General features: G+C 47.7%; 1 protein-coding gene across 6 annotated transcripts in view; it reads right to left on the reverse strand.

Moving 5' to 3' along the window:
* Positions 1-2,840: 2,840 nt before the first annotated feature.
* The window catches only part of Arhgef7 (Rho guanine nucleotide exchange factor 7), a 79,171-nt gene continuing 66,094 nt past the window's right edge, over positions 2,841-15,917 (reverse strand). For 3 of the 6 annotated variants that reach the window (XM_035452199.1, XM_035452202.1, XM_027387850.2), the window contains 3 exons: positions 7,032-7,131; positions 6,693-6,747; positions 5,065-5,187 (listed from right to left, as the gene is read on the reverse strand). In XM_035452199.1, coding sequence (XP_035308090.1) covers positions 5,065-5,187; positions 6,693-6,747; positions 7,032-7,131 — 278 coding nt within the window. Of the gene's footprint in view, positions 5,188-6,692; positions 6,748-7,031; positions 7,132-14,358; positions 14,536-15,917 lie in introns of all 6 variants that reach the window. The other 3 variants (XM_035452201.1, XM_035452198.1, XM_035452203.1) reach the window with 2 other exon arrangements.

The following is a 15,917-nucleotide window of genomic DNA, read 5'->3' on the forward strand; positions in this document are numbered from 1 at the left end:
CAACGTTTTTGGTTGAACCAAGAACTGGCTACTGCTCACAGCCAGCCGGTGGTGGAAGGGGGAGGGGTGGACAGAAGAAAACCAGTCCCTGCCTGTTGTGACATCATTTGGAAGCTCGAGGTCATGAAGGTGTCACAGCATTTCATTCTATGGAATGGATGTGTAGCAAGAGAGCCATGCACACTAACAGGCTGGGGAAGGATGCCGGGTGCAAGGTCCTGCTCTGAAGCTTACAGTCAGAGTCCAAGTTCTTCCTTCCTGCAGGCTACCCATGCAGCATTCTGACCTTGGCTACAGGATCAAACTTCTAAATCTTGCCATGCAATCTCTCTGGGAGCACCTGTTTTTATAGGCACTATGAGGGTGCAACTCTGAACAAAATCAAGATCCCATCTGTCTGTGGAAGGAGAGGGAACAAGGCACAGTGAGTCTATGCCTGCACCCTAGAGTGGGTTCCTTCTGCTGGCCACTAGTCGAATGTGTCTTGCAAGGAGTTGAAGCAGTAGACAGCCTTCCTTTTGCCTCCCTGATGGAAACTGCCATATGTTTCAGTATTTTCCAGGTGTTTCGTGAATTCCAGCAGTGTGGCAGAGCTGGGGAGTGAGATGCTAGACATGGTTCTCCCTCCAACTGCAATGTTCTGCAAGGACCTTCTCTGCAGCACACAAGTGGAGCCTGACAGGGCTCTGCCTGCAGATGATGCTCTTATTACTTGCTAACATAGATGCAGTATTTAATTAACTCGGTTTTATTTGTAAACAAATATGGTTGGCATTTAATAACCGAGAGGATGTGTAGCTCCTGCAAATTTGGCAACTTTACAAAATTAAAAGCCGGTGGCTACACAATATGAAGGAAATTAATTATCCTGGGAGCTCCTGCTCCCTGGGGTGGTTGGTGATCAGCTGTCACTGGAGAAGCAAGTGCAGCCAGGTGCAGCAAAGGAAATGGCTCTCCTGGTGTGGAGGGCAGGGAAGCAGGGATTGCCTGTCAGAGCTCCCCTTCTTTCAGTTTCTCAAATTCACCAAGAGCAGAGCCCTGGCACAGGCAGAGCTGAGGCTGCAGGAGAATCTGGGCTCCATGAAGTGGAAACCCCAGGGCTCATGCCACTGGCCCGGTGTGTTCAGAGGGAAGGTGTGTGCATGTTACCAGCCCACAGTGCCACCCGCAGAGCCGAGGAACTGGGCCCACAGGGCACCTATGAGTCACTTCACAGACCAGGTTTGTGTGATCCCCCGGTGTCTGTCCCTTTGTTGGGTACGTACTCCTCTGTATCAGTGTGAACCAGTCTTCTTGAGGTACTCATCTTCACAGGGCCCTAAACCATTCTTGCTCATTCTCATTCCCTCAAAATCTGCAGAACTTTTTGAGGTATAGAACAGAAACAATAAACAAAAATACAGGGCTTTCAAGGCATGGCAAGTAGAGGAGAGTTGCCACCCTTATAGTGTCAGGTCTCTAAGCCATTACCACAGGCATCTCCTGTGACTGCTGCCGACTCCTTCCATAGCCTTTGGTTTTCATCTTTCACTTTATTTCTATTCAATGTTTTCTGTTATTAATAAAAATTGAACATTTTGTTCCTGACCTATGGGAAATTGATTTCTAGACAAAAGTTGCATCTTGCAATGTGACTTCTAACATAGATACTCATGCATTTTTTACACAAACAGCAGTGGGTGTTTCAGTGGGTTTTCTATGACCTGTGGATCCCCTGGGCCAAGCAGGTACTGGGACAATGGATGAATATGTCTCTATTTCTCATCAGAGAAGCTCACCTTTCCATTGTCACACCTTCACCACCACAAGACACTGTGCTACCACAGGCCCCACAGGCCCATTGTGACACAGCTAAGCTGCCAGGTGTAAACACCTCTGAAACCATGAGCCAAAAAGTCTGTTGTCCTATTTGCTGAGTGTCTCAGGCAACATTGAAACAGAGGTTTTTATGAGAAATCTGAGAAGCTGTCAAGTGACATCCTTAGTTGTTGGGTGTGTGGATGCTAGCCGTATATTGATACATTGCTAAAAGGTTTTACCTGATGGTCACAGGGATGTTAGGTTTAACCCAGAAATGGGGCATTGAGTGGTTGTTAAGGACTGACTACAGCCCTGGATTGTTTGGATGTAGATCTGTAACATTCTAGCTCTTCACAGCTCTAACCAGCCAGCCAGTTTTGGGGTGGGTGGGTGGGTGGGGTGGGTGGTGTGTGTGTGTGTGTGTGTGTGTGTGTGTGTGTGTGTGTGTATGGTATGTATGTATGTATGTATGTATGTATGTATGCATGCATGCATGCATGCATGCATGCATGGAATTGAATTTTGAAGCAAGGTCTTAACTGAGTCACCCCAGCTTGCCTTGGACATGCAGCAGCCCCACGAGGGGGTTATGTGTGTCCTGGCCTACATCTGTACCCGCTGCCTGAAGGCTTGCTTTTTGGATAACCAATGAGCCACTTGGTACAGGATGCTGATAACCATAATGCACTGAGGAACAAGACAAGGGAGTCACACCCAGGATGACCTGCCGCTGAATCTCTTTGCAATGTGGTATATGTTGACACCTTCACCACCACAGGCCCCGCAGGCCCATTGTGACAGAGCTAAGCCGCCAGGGGTAAACACCTCTGAAACCATGAGGCAAAAAAAGTCTGTTGTCTCTTTGCTGAGTGTCTCAGGGGTCATGTGATAGAAATGTAAAGCCAGCACACTGCAGGTTCACCCACGAAGCTCCTAGCTTTGTGATTTTTAAACACGTGTGCGCGCGCGCGCGCACGCACGCACACACACATATACACTCACACACACACACACAATCTCAAAGAAGATAAAGTGACACATTTTTATGAGATAAGAAAAATAAGGAGTTTAATAATTCCAGGGGTATAGCACACACACTGCAGTAGTCAACACCGGGTGCTATTCACCAACACCGGGTTTCCTGTAGTGTCTGGATGCCCCAGGCATCCCAGGGAAGTAGGGGGATTGGCATGAAGTGCACACAGGCGCATGGACTGCAGATAAAGAGTACAATGGAGCTTCAGAGGCTGCTACATCGCAACATTGTTCAGAACGGAAAGTGCTTCACATCTACAGGGTAGGAAATGGCTTCATCCCCCTCATCCCTCAGAGAAACAGAGGAGCAACAGTTGGCGAATGGCGCCCTGGGTTGCTGGTACCAAAGCCCCACCCGAGGAGACTCGAGGAGAGAGTGGGTGTGCACAACAGTGTCGATTTTAAAAAGAACTGCTTTCAGATGCAGATTCTCACTCCCTGGAGAGCCTGGAAGACTCTGGATCCACAGAAAAAAAAGGCAGTGTGCCCACATGCAACCTCTAGCCACCCTGTCCAGGGCAGGCATGTTACAACATGAATACTCATGGAAACTCCAAGCGTATCATTAAGGCAGGTCTGTAAGAAATTGTCCTGGGGCATGGATGGTGGCCTCAGTGGTGTCGTGGCCAATGGAAAATATGGTCTTTGCTTACTCTTGACGGAGGAGCTGTACAGCAACCCCAGGCACCTGTTGCCAACAGTGGAGAGATGCAGGGAGTGTTGTTCCTGAGTTAAGGTCTACTGTGACAGCAACACACTGTCTTTTGCTGCAGTGTCTTTTGGGTCAGCAAAGTGCTTGGAAAATGGGGCTTACCAAAAAAGAATGAGAACACCTCACCTTTTCTCACTCAGCACAGACCAGTAAAATGCTAATTGGAGTGGGAGGCTCTGATGAGAGGTCTAAGTGAGCCTGAGTGATCCTGACAGACGCAAGTCACAGACACTGCAACCAGTCATGAGTGTGGAGGAAGAAGAGAACACAAAGGACCTCCCAGTGCCTGCTCAGAAACTGCCACACAGGATAGGTGAGGGGCCAGGTCCACACAGGACAGGGAGCGGGGGCTGGGTCACGTCGTAGGGAGAGGCTATGCTGAAGCCCCTGCAGCCACACTGCTACTTAACACCTTTCTATGGAAAAATTTCTCTGGCTTCAAAACAACCTCTTTGGAGGAAGGAAACAGACAGCCAAGCTCCTGAGGTCACTGTCACTTATTGCCAAACCAGAGGCAAGCCCTGGCCCAATAGAAAACAGGGCTTCTAATCCAGGCCACCTGCCTTCCAGGGCCTACCTGGGCCTAGGGAGGCAGCAGAGTAGGGCATGGCACAGCAGGGCAAAGCCCTTTGGGGCCTTCACTGTGCAGCTCAACTGCGGATATGTATTGCTTTATTCTTGCTCAAAGTGGGGAAGAGGGCTTTCCGTGGGCTGGACAATGCTGACTGCAGGGAAAGGCAAGCAGAGAACAGCTGGCCAAAAACAGCCTGCAGTCAAACCCTGCCCGGCAGCACCGGCTAGAGAATATGGAATAAATAACACATCTATATACAGGGTCTGGTTCTCTCAGGGAAGGGCCAAGCACAAGACCGACCCACTTCTCCACACTGTGACACATTCCTGTGACCCAGGGCCCAGCCAGGATGGGGCAGCAGGAGTGAGCATCCCAGGCAGATAGCAACATCACCTCCCTAGAATCCATGGTTCCCTGGGCACAGCCATAGGCCTGAGACAGGAATACTGCAGTTAAGAAGGGGATGGTGACCCAAACGCTCACTGAGCCCAAGTGGGGCGCTCCTGATGGCACTGCAGAGCCTGCATTGTGTGGAACAAGCCAGCCGCCCAGGCATCTATTGCTTCACCCTTCTGCTCCCAACACTTCGAGAATATAACTTCCAGTCCCTGTGGTCAGAATGGCTGAGGAGGAAATCCTAGCAAGAGGGTTAGCCCAGTCACATCGTGGGTATGCGTTCTGAGGTCAGTATTTACAAGTACACAGGTATGCTATTTATAGATTCAACTCAAGTCCAAATGCCAGAGGACTCTGGTCAGTCACTGCATGGAGAAGTTGGCAGACATATGCTCAGTCCAGGTCTCAGTGTTATACTTCACGCATAACTACAACAGCAACAACCCGATGAAGACCACCTGCCTTAGTCCTGAATATCCCTGTGCTTGGGCCGAGGACCACAGCCTTGTCTGGGAACTGCTGGTCTTCGGCCTATGAGAAGGTCGGCCTATAGATTGGTTTCATCCCAAGCAGGGTCGTTCATGTTCTTTAGAACCTTCCTCACCAACTTCTCTAGGTCCTTGCGGGCCCTCTGCTCCTCCTCTAAGGACTTCTTCATCTTCTTGTTATCCTGCAAGGCAAGCAGAGGACAGCAGATTCACCACCTCGGCCCCTCCAGTGCCCGCATCCCAGCTGCATTCTTAAGTAGCCCTACCAGTTTGGCAGGGGCTGGTCAAAAGAACTGAGCCATGAATGTACACTGAGGTACACTGGGCAGTCTCCCACTTACTCTCACTAACAAGACAACTTTATAAAACATGCCACAAGGAAGGGGCTGGGAACAGTGACAAGGACAATGTCTACAAACCTACCACTAGCATTTTTTAATTCCCCTGTCCAGTCAAATGCAGAAAAGAAGCAACAGCAACTGAATAGACCATGTCACGAAGGAAGAAAACTGTGCTGCTGGAACACACGTGAGCCAGCAGGCACTACCACCTGTCCAGTTACTTCACCCTCACGGCAGTCCTGCCCTGTTCCTCAAAAGTGCCTGCAACTCCACACCCTCCTCCTAACCTGCCCAACAGCTGTTAATCATACACAGCACACAATTTTTCAGCAGATGACAGTGCCCGCAGTGCAAGCCAGGTGATCTGAGTCTCATTCCCAGATACACACGTGGAAGAAGAGAACCAATTCCACAAGGCTGTCATCTGACCTCCACACATATGCTATGGCAAGTGCCCCACCCCACAATATACACACACTAAATAATAAAAAACAACTTGAGAGTTAAAAAAAAAAATACTGTCCTGCTGTCCTAGATTTTTGAAGTCAAGTAGCTAGTACCATAAATTACTCCAGCAAAGCCCAAAGTGTCTCGCATCCAAACAGTAGTGCCACAGAAACAAATATTTTCTGGACTGTCATTCTTGTATTTTGAAATAATGATTTAAAGAAATCTTTTGTTTCTAGATTTATGTGTATGGGTGTTTTCCTGCATGTGTGTCTGTGTACCATGTACACAAAGTACCCAAAGAAGTCAGAGGAAGGCATCAGATATCCCAGGATTGAAATTAGTATATGGTTGTGAGCTGCCATGTAGATTCTGGAAACTGAACTTGGGGCCTCAGGAAGAACAAGTACCCTTAACTACTGAGCCATCTCTAGCCCTTGCCTGTCACTCTTAAGTACTGAGCCATCTCTAGCCCTTGCCTGTCTCTCTTAAGTACTGAGCCATCTCTAGCCCTTGCCTGTCACTCTTTTTTTTTTTTTTTTTTTTTTTTCCTTGGTTTTTTTCGAGACAGGGTTTCTCTGTGGCTTTGGAGGCTGTCCTGGAACTAGCTCTTGTAGACCAGGCTGGTCTCGAACTCACAGAGATCCACCTGCCTCTGCCTCCCAAGTGCTGGGATTAAAGGCGTGTGCCATCAACGCCCGGCCTTGCCTGTCTCTCTTAAGTACTGAGCCATCTCTAGCCCTTACATGTTTCTCTTAAGTAAGGCTGGTGGCTTTGTGATTTCCTTTTAGTCCACAATGAGCTTCATGTTTAAAACAGTATTTCCCCTTTTCTCCCATTAAAAAAACAAAACAAACAAACAAAAAAACCTGATTAAAACTAAAATGTGATTGGCATACCTGTCTTAACTCTTGGACTTCATCCTTTAGTGCGTACACCGTGTCCACAAGGCTCCTGGAACAGCAAAGAGTATGTGCATGAAAGGTGGTAGTATGCTAAGGATGCAGGAGGCAGGGCCTCCGGGGCTACCTTGGACAGCAGAGAGACGGGCTCTGCCTACTCAGTCTCCTTGTCTAAATTCTTAACCGGAACAGCCCGCCTGGCTATCTCAGGCTAACCTCCAGCCTAGGTCATCACCCATCAGTGAGCCTGCACCCAGCCTCCAGCAGAGTTCAGACTGTACTAACAGGAGGGGAAGAGAGATAGGAGCCAGCCCTATAGAAAGGAAAACACCTTACTTTTCCTCTATCACGGTCTGCCCGTTGCTTTTGGTTTCTTCAACTATAATTTTTTCTTCTTCTGGAAGCAACACTTGAGGAGCCGATTCTTTACGTGAACCTGGTCATTAAAAAGAAAGGTCCTAAGTGAGTGCCACAGCAGGACCAAGAAAGAGTACCTACTTTATTACATGTCACTTATACACCCAAGGCTAGTGACTACACATTAAAATCTTTGACCAGTTTTCTCCAGCTGTCTGTTGGGTGTGGCCAACAAAGCATTTCAGAGGAAAGGAAACAGCAACAGAAAAAAATATAAAAATAGCCTCTTCTACTATGGAAATTTCTAACAGCAAGTTCATTAGAGGTCTGACCACATTGCATTCAATACACAACCAAATTTAAACCATTGCATCATTCCAGCATCGCTGGAAAGACCAGACCAGGAAAGAATATGTGATTCTTGTGCATGTAAACGAAAAACTCTAGAAATTACCTCTGGAGAGGTCGCTCAGTGTTAAGGGCTAAAATTAACAGCTGAAACATCAAGAGAAGACTGTGCATGCACAGTAACATCTATACAATTATAATATTGTAACATGTAGTTTAGAAAAGGTGAAATTTATTGTCTCATACTGTGAAAAATCTCTCAGTCCCCTTGGACACCCACAGCTTTGAATGCGAAGGAAGCAAACTTCCCACAGCATCAGAGGCACGTAGTCCTGGCATAGGTGCTGACTGGTGACCGCCTCATGTAACAGCATTGTGCAACACAGACACTGGCCTTGAAAGGGCAGGTACCAGGAAGAAGGATTACATAATGTGATTATGAGCATTCTGCTTATGAGCACCACTACTGGATGCAAACTGGAGGAAGGATAGGTTCTGCCGTACAACAGGCACACCTGCTCACGGCTGTGCTTATCTGAATGCTCTGCTGAGGAAAGCACAGGGCATGAGGTAAAATGACTGACTGTGGAAATGGGGTTAATTTGCTTTTGTGTTTCCGGGATGCCCTCTCTATGTCTTCCTGAAAGCACATCAGATTTTAAGGAGCACTTCTTGTGGTATGGAAACCCTACCCACAGTGTTTGAGAGACGGCACTGTGAAGAGTAGTTTTGCAGGAAATTTAACCCAAGCCTGTGCTTCTCTGAACAAACAGAGGTGAGCCACTGCTGTCTAAGCTGACAGCAAGGGCTTATGAACTGTCCCTGGCAAGCGCTAGCTATCCAGGGAACTATGGGGTCTGGAAGACTGTGGCCTCAGGTCCATCTCCCCAGGCCATCTTCTGTGGATCTGCCAAGTCTGTTGCACTGGAAGGTGCTGGACCAAGCCCAGGATGGCAAGAGCTGGAAATACCTTGGGGAGCTCAGGAGCGGCAATCCAGCCAGGTCTACGTCATACAGCACAGTTTTGCCAGTGAAAGAAGTGGCAGGCGTGTGGTGAGGTAGCCCAGCCTGAACTACCATGTGAATAGGTGAAAGGCTGTCAATGTCCTGGTTTGCTCTGAGTACATGCACATGTCACTTTGTGAAAGACTGTCCACAGATGGCCACCCCACTCTTGGAGGGGGTTCATCAACAGGCTCTGGTGAGGCCATACCATCTACCTTTCCCTCAGTGCCCCAAGTCCTGGAGCTGCAGGGCTTTAAGATGCAAAGAAACATGTTTTTAAAAACCACTAGCAGGCCAGGCAGTGGTGGTGCACACCTTTAATCCCAGCACTCAGGAGGCAGAGGCAGGTAGATCTCTGTGAGTTCGAGACCAGTCTGGTCTACAAGAGCTAGTTCCAGGACGGTCTCCAAAGCCACAGAGAAACCCTGTCTTGAAAAAAAACAAAAACAAAACAATAAAACCACTAGCAGGCTGACAATGTCAGCCCTACCCCACCCTACCCCACCCCATGCAGGGTCCAACTGACAGGCAGACGTCCCTTCTGGACAGCCTCCTTGATATGGCAGGAGGCCACTCAGGCTCCTCTTCTGTTGACCACTGATAGACATATGGGTCACTCAGGGAAATACAAGAGAAAGTGCCAGGTGCGTGTTCACCTGTACCTCCCACATGAGGGCAGGTGTCTACTGTCTTTACAAGTGAGTGCATGCTCACTGTGCCCAGAAAAATGAAGGTTTCAATAATTCCGGTGTGTCAGCGTGGACCCACGCTCCTTGGTGAAGAAAGGCAGCCAGGAACAGCACTTGAGTTAGCTTCGCAGGTATCCACCAGTATCCAGCAGCCAAGTATACTGCTTGGGCTAATAGCTAGTGACTGAGTTAGCATCAAATTAAGAAGTCTTGGTGACTACTCTGTCACACTAAACTCAACAGAGGCTTGAGAAGGACCAGCAGTTGAGAACTGAGGCCTCAGACAGCATCAGGCAGCAGTCAACACACTTGCTTTCAGTTCTTTAGTCTTTTCTCCCAGGACAACCTAGCACTAAAGCTTCCAAACTGCGTAAATGACACAAAGGGTGTCACTGCAAAGCAAGAGAGGAGCCATGACACCCACAGCAGCCTCACTGAGGACACTTCCTGGGAGTTGACCTTTCAGTTTAATCATGGAGTCTCCGCTTACTACTTGGGAGTTCAAAGGGGCAACCTTCTCTATAGAGCCATTCTTAGAGGCAAACAGTCTAAAAGTCAGCTCTTACCAACGAAGTTATTAAGTATACTAATTAACACAACGGATTTGAGGAACTAAAACTCTATGGCCCAGTTGTCAGTTGAAAGCACATGACAGGGCCTTGGATGCACAACTGCTGTGTGCACAAGGCACTCAAGAATTAGAAGTCTGAGTATGGGACCATGTTCCTGGTAGAAGGTCCCATTGCTCCAGCTCTGACACAGGCAAGGGGAACAGTCACTGGAGGCCCTGTCGGCAAGTCATGGGCATGCAATGGGGACTGTTAATCTGTGCCAACAGATAACTGCCAGCTCACCACCTGCCACCTTTCAACAGAACACATTTCTAAAATGACTCTTTAAAAACACAAAGCCTTACAACAAAGCAATGAAGGATAGCATGGCCAGGTTTGTAAGTTAGTGGACTATTTTAAAAACTTTAAGTTTTCTAAAAAACATTCCATCTGGAATATTCTTACTGGCATCACAGCACTTTTCTTGAACACCTAAATGGAATATTCTTAGTGGTATCACAGCACACTCTTTTTGAACACCTAACTCAGAAAAACCATGCAATCACAGAACCTAGCACACTACTTAAAATCTCACCACAGGAACTGGGACCCATTAGCACACTGTGAAGGCTCTGCACAGTAAAGAGCTGTGTGTTTGCACACTGGTCTTTGGGGAGATAGAGTCAGGATCTGATGCTGCTGTTTCCTGAAAGGCTGCATGCCCAAGTTCACAGTGCACTTCTAGCACACTGAGGGCTTGGGGGAAGGCAGACTTTATCAATCCACCCAGACTCCTTGTCTAACCAGAGGACTTTTGTGGTTTTATGGCTAACAGTGTGAGAAGTGCCGGTGGCCCAGAGACCCTACAAAGCTATCATTCTGCCCACACCATTAGGATTCCCATGTGCAAGTATAGTTTAAAAAAAACACGCAGATAACAGAATAGTTTACAATCAGTCCCAACCTAGCACTTCTCGACTGAACTCTCCAGGAATAAACTTGCAGGTGTGGCTTACTAACCTCACGTCCTCTGAGTGATGATTTTACAAGGTCACCCTTTGAGGAAACTGGGATGTTGGGGATGCCAGCAGGTTCTAGGTCCTATGGCAACACCCACTCACAGATGTGATTCAAGACTGGGAACATGTTCACAGCAACAGAAACACAAGAGTCAAACACTAGTAGTCTCAAAATCCTGCCCTGCATCATCAAAGACCACCAGGCTGTGGGCCTTGGTGGAGAAAAACAGATCTAACCAAGGAATCAAATTTAGACTAGACTGTGCCTAGGCTGCCATAGCTGAGGATGACCCCAGGGCACTCCCTCCAGGGACCATGGGGTGACATACAGCTGGGTGACTCAACAATAACCAGGTCAGCTGTCAACCTCATGCCCTGAGGTATGGTTAAGTATGTGGGCATGCACATGTGTGTTAGCCTGCACCCATAGCAATGACTACATGTGTGTTAGCCTGTACCCAAAGCATGACTATCTGTCTGTCTCGATGAAGCATCAACTATTTGGGCAGTGGCTGACTTGTGACATGTTCCTCCATCATTTACACTAGTCTGGCACTACTCTCAAGATGAAACAAATCATAACACTTAAGAGATCTCTTCAGTAGCATCCAAATCACACGGGCTGCATTGTCTATGGGCCTGATATTTGGATTAGCTTTTTTCAAAGGAAAAGAAGGGCTGTCACCAGGAATGGCTTCTTTCTCTTCTGAACTAGGCATGCACTTTGCAAAACAAAAGACAAATGCCTGCCCTGGTCCATATGAAGGACTTCAAAGCTGAGCTGCTTTTCACTTGTGAGAAGCCTGAAAGAACAGGGAGATGGGAAGGAAACAGCTGGGCCTCTAGGGAGGAAGAAGCGGGCAGTGCTGTGAGTTCCAGGCCAGCCAGGGCTACATAGAAAGACCCTGCCTTGTACTATTTTAGACTTTACATCCCACCTAAGAAAGCGCTAGACCTCTATCATGGCAGACATAAGGCATGCCTATGGAAGATGCCTGCTTGACAGAATGGCCACGGCATACTCAGCTTGAAACTACGCTATTCCCCTTCCCCATGTAACAAATATAAAAGCCAAGGGCTAACAAATGCAAAATTTATTTCAACTGTACAGAACAGATGTCTTTTTAATATAAAACAGACACTTCATTGCCATATGCAACCACAGACAATAAGCATACTGTACAATACAATGCAACATTCAGATATACATCCAAGTGAATTTTCAAATGGGAGTCTTGTACTAAAATGGCTTTTCCCATTCACAGATAAAACAGCACAATATATAGATTTCCCCAGGATCTTATACCACTATATACACATTATTGTGTTTTGGCAATTTTATGCCGAACACAGAGTTAACGTAGCTTAGTAAAGACTTGTGGCGAGGACGGGTTGACAGGAACACTGCTGGGCCACCTGCAGGTGGCCCACTGGGATGGCTTGGACCTACCTTCTCGCTCAGTCTGCATTCTTCTGTTATCACACTCACTGTACACGGCTTTACAGAGCTGCAGAACCGTTAGGTACTATCAGCATGACTACAGCTCCACAAACGTAGAGACGATGGCCCCTCCAACGCCGTGTCCCCTCTGCCACACGAGGACCATCTCCTGTGCCGGTGGCACTAACAAACTTCTAACCAGGTCACAAAACCAATGTCAGACATTCAAAACAAATGCAAAGAAAGAAAAGTTTGGGGTTTTGGACCACAGCATTGGCCTCAAAAAAAAAAAAAAAAAAAAAAAAAAAAAAAACACCATCCAAACGGCTCTGACTGGAGGGCAAACCATCAGAACTTTGCTTAACAATACAGACCGAGATGTCTCCTTAAGACAGCCAGTGTCACTTCACTTGGTGTTAAGAGAAAACCTCAAGTATAGCTGTGCCTCCCTGTTGTATCACACGGACTGACAGGCAACCCATGCTAAGGTAAGGCAAGGGCAAGCAGCCTGAGGCAGAGTCAGCAAAGACAACCACAGAACGGGCTATGACAGCAGAGCCGTTTCTGTCACTGTATGGAATCAAATAAACATAGACATTTCATGTTTTGTTTTTCAAAAATCCCATTTGCTACTTGGCAGAGTCTACACAAACCTCATTTCTACTGGAAATTAACACTGGGTGCAAGTTTTAAAAGCTTGCTTCTTGACTTTCTTATAAAAACCCAAACTCTTGGGGGTGGGGGAGCATAAGCAGCTCTGTAGCCACAAGGAACAGGCAGACTTGGTGTGGGTAGCTATGCTGCCCAGCGGCTCCAGGTCATCCCTCCCGCCATGCACACACTCCTCCATTAGCAGCAGCAGGATCCAGCTCCCAAGACAGGGAGCAAAGGGGAGACAATACTGTATACAAGGGCTTGGCAAGGAGGGTTAGGGGTCAGAGGTCATGGCCACTAGAGCTCCATACCCTGAAGGATGGAAAGAACATCATCTGTGGCACCGTTTCTGAAGCAGATGTCAATCTACACTTTGTAGACAGTGCTGCCCCTCAAGCAATAGCCAGGTGTGGTCTGCTGCTACAACTGAACGCAACATCACATTCAGTTGTTTCTTGGTGCCAGTGAAAATTCCATACAACAAACTCCAGGGGGCTGAGGGGCTGTTCCCAGGCTCGCACGTGAGAACCTGCTCAGTCTTCAAGACTGCAATATAATGAAGTACCAGGGTGAACTACAGGGCTGCTGGAAACGGAGTTTCACTGCAGCTAGTAGCCAAAGCAACAAGGTGCTCATGGCTCTCACAGATAGCGTAAGTATGGATGTGGGGCAGCCAGGTTGCAGCCAAGCAGTCAACCAAGCACTTCTCTGAACACAGCTGGGCTATACTGGCAGAGACCACAGCATCCACCTCCGCGTGCAGACTGGACAGTGCCTTGTACTAGCAATCACTGCATTTCAGGGAAGTGTGGTGTAATGGTTAAGTGGATGTTCAACTCGGCTGCGATGGTGAACTCACCTTTAGAAGGAGAGCTACCACCTCAGAGCCATGGCGCACACATGAAAAGGCACAGAGCAATGGGTGGAGACAGACTGCAGGCTCTGCTCTCAACACCCAATGGCACCAGCCCTGGTGTGCATCTGCCAGGCCCAGAGTCCATGTAGCTTTCTGCACCATCACCAAAGCAGCTGCCAGCTGCCAGCTGCCAGCTGGCTTGGTGCTTCAGGTACTGACACTCCACTCAATCTCTCCACAGCTACTTGGTCAAGTGCATTATACGTTAAAAAAAAAAAAAAAAAAAAAAAAAAATTAGATCCCTATGTGTAAGGCTAGAGTCTCCTCCGTTGTGGCACTTGGACGCAAACCTGTGCGGTTGCATAAACTAGAAAAGTGTCCATACGGCTGTATCCAAAAGGAAGTGAAACAGTTGCTACATGGAGAATTAAAAAAACCAAACCATCTGGGGTTTGTATAAAACACTCCTTGATGGGAAAAGCCCCTTGGGTACAGACTAGCTGGACCCACCACCTCCCACCAACAGGCAGCAGTCTGAATGCATTCTCAGATTGGCAATTGAGCCTCCACTAGGTACAATGGGAAATACCAAGACACTCTCCAGAGTTGTTAAAATATCACATAAGAGAGACAAGGAACAGCAAGAAACGTCTAAGAAAAGCAGGCTGCGATACAAGCATTGTTAAGAAAGGCTCAGTGCGTTAGTTAGTTCTGGTGAGAGATATATGAGCAGCAGCTCTTACGGGATGCAGAACCCATTCTGTAACTATGGGCTGTCCATATACTGTCATACTCAGAGTCTTCCGAGAGGTCTGAGGGCTCCAAACGAGAAAGGCTACTGCGACGACCCAAGGAGTCTAGACTTGATTGGTCGTCATCAGCCAAGACGTGATTATGCATCAGGTCAGTGCCTTGCCATGCTAAGACGGATGAAGTGACAGGTGCGACAGGCAGAGGGGATGAGGAAGGACGGACAGGAAGAGCCACAACCAAAACATGGAACAAAAGCAAAAGGTGATGGGAAGAGAAGGGAAAGAGAAAATATTGTTAAAAAATGGCAATATGTTTGTTTCTCCTTATTAACTGCTGGGGCTTTTATAATGAACTTAGCACCCTCAGAACAAACCCAACCCATCATTTCAGTAAGCCCCGATCATAGTCCTGATTCAAAGGCTTCACTTAAGATACCTATATATCTTGGCTAAAAAACTACACAGTACATTCATGTCTAAAACATGATTCTGTAATTCTTGGCAATTAACCAATTCTACCAACAATCTTAGGTACTAATTGTGTGGCTAACTAAGCATTGCTCCCTATTCTGAAAATGATACACTAAAAACAAAATACTTTCACAGATTTTTGTGTTACTCCTTCAGTTATCCCCTTGCCGAGACAACATACATCAGCAGCAGGAGCCTAAACTTACCGTGTTGGTCTACAACCTGCCCCAGCACCAAAGTGTGAGTGCGGAGAAAGGGACAGCGTGGGTCTCTGTCACCTCCCTGACGTGGTTCTTTACCATCAGAAGATAAATACAGATTGGCAATGCCACCATGTGGAAAAGGAGGTGACAAGAGGCAGTGGCAAGGGAATGGGGCAGAACTCCATGCATGGTTAGCAATGTGAACATGAGCTGGTCAGCAGCTAGGAGGGCATGCAAGGCTGCACAGGGCTCCTATAGGGAGAGTGCACAGGTAAGCCTCAGCAGCGAAAACAGGCTACGTTCCCAGTCGGTACAGGCCATGCCTTTTTCGAGACAGAAAACAATGCCAACTGTGTTTAGTTGGCAACATCCTCTTGGCATCCAAACGTACTAAGCAGAGCAGAGCTTTAGATAACAACAGATTAGCCTTCTCAAAATGTTTTGCTAGGCATTTAATGTGGAAGTGTGTTTATATGAACCCATCTCCAAATGCCCTCATCAGCCATGTCACCTGTCCAGCACTAACTGTGCACCTATCCTGTGTCTCAGCATGCCAGGTGGCAGTCATGTATGACTGTGACCTCAGGCTCCAGGATGCAGGCTTGGAACTCAGCAGTGACCAGTGCTTTTCTTTCATGGAACAAATGCAAGTACAGAGCCTGCCTGGGCCAGGCAGAGCCCTACTCGAACTACAGGCCACCCTTGTCAGGCAACCCAGGCATGAAGCCACAGCTCACCTCAGGGAAGACACTGCCTTCCACCCACAGGGAATGTGGTCTGTGCCACATTCAGGAGTTCACAACCTGCCATGTTCATCTGAGACTGTAAGCTGGGGAATTCCTGCCTCAGTTTAAGCACTTGAAAGTGAGTTGACTA

Source organism: Cricetulus griseus, assembly GCF_003668045.3.
Source record: "Cricetulus griseus strain 17A/GY chromosome 1 unlocalized genomic scaffold, alternate assembly CriGri-PICRH-1.0 chr1_1, whole genome shotgun sequence".
NCBI lineage: Eukaryota > Metazoa > Chordata > Mammalia > Rodentia > Cricetidae > Cricetulus > Cricetulus griseus.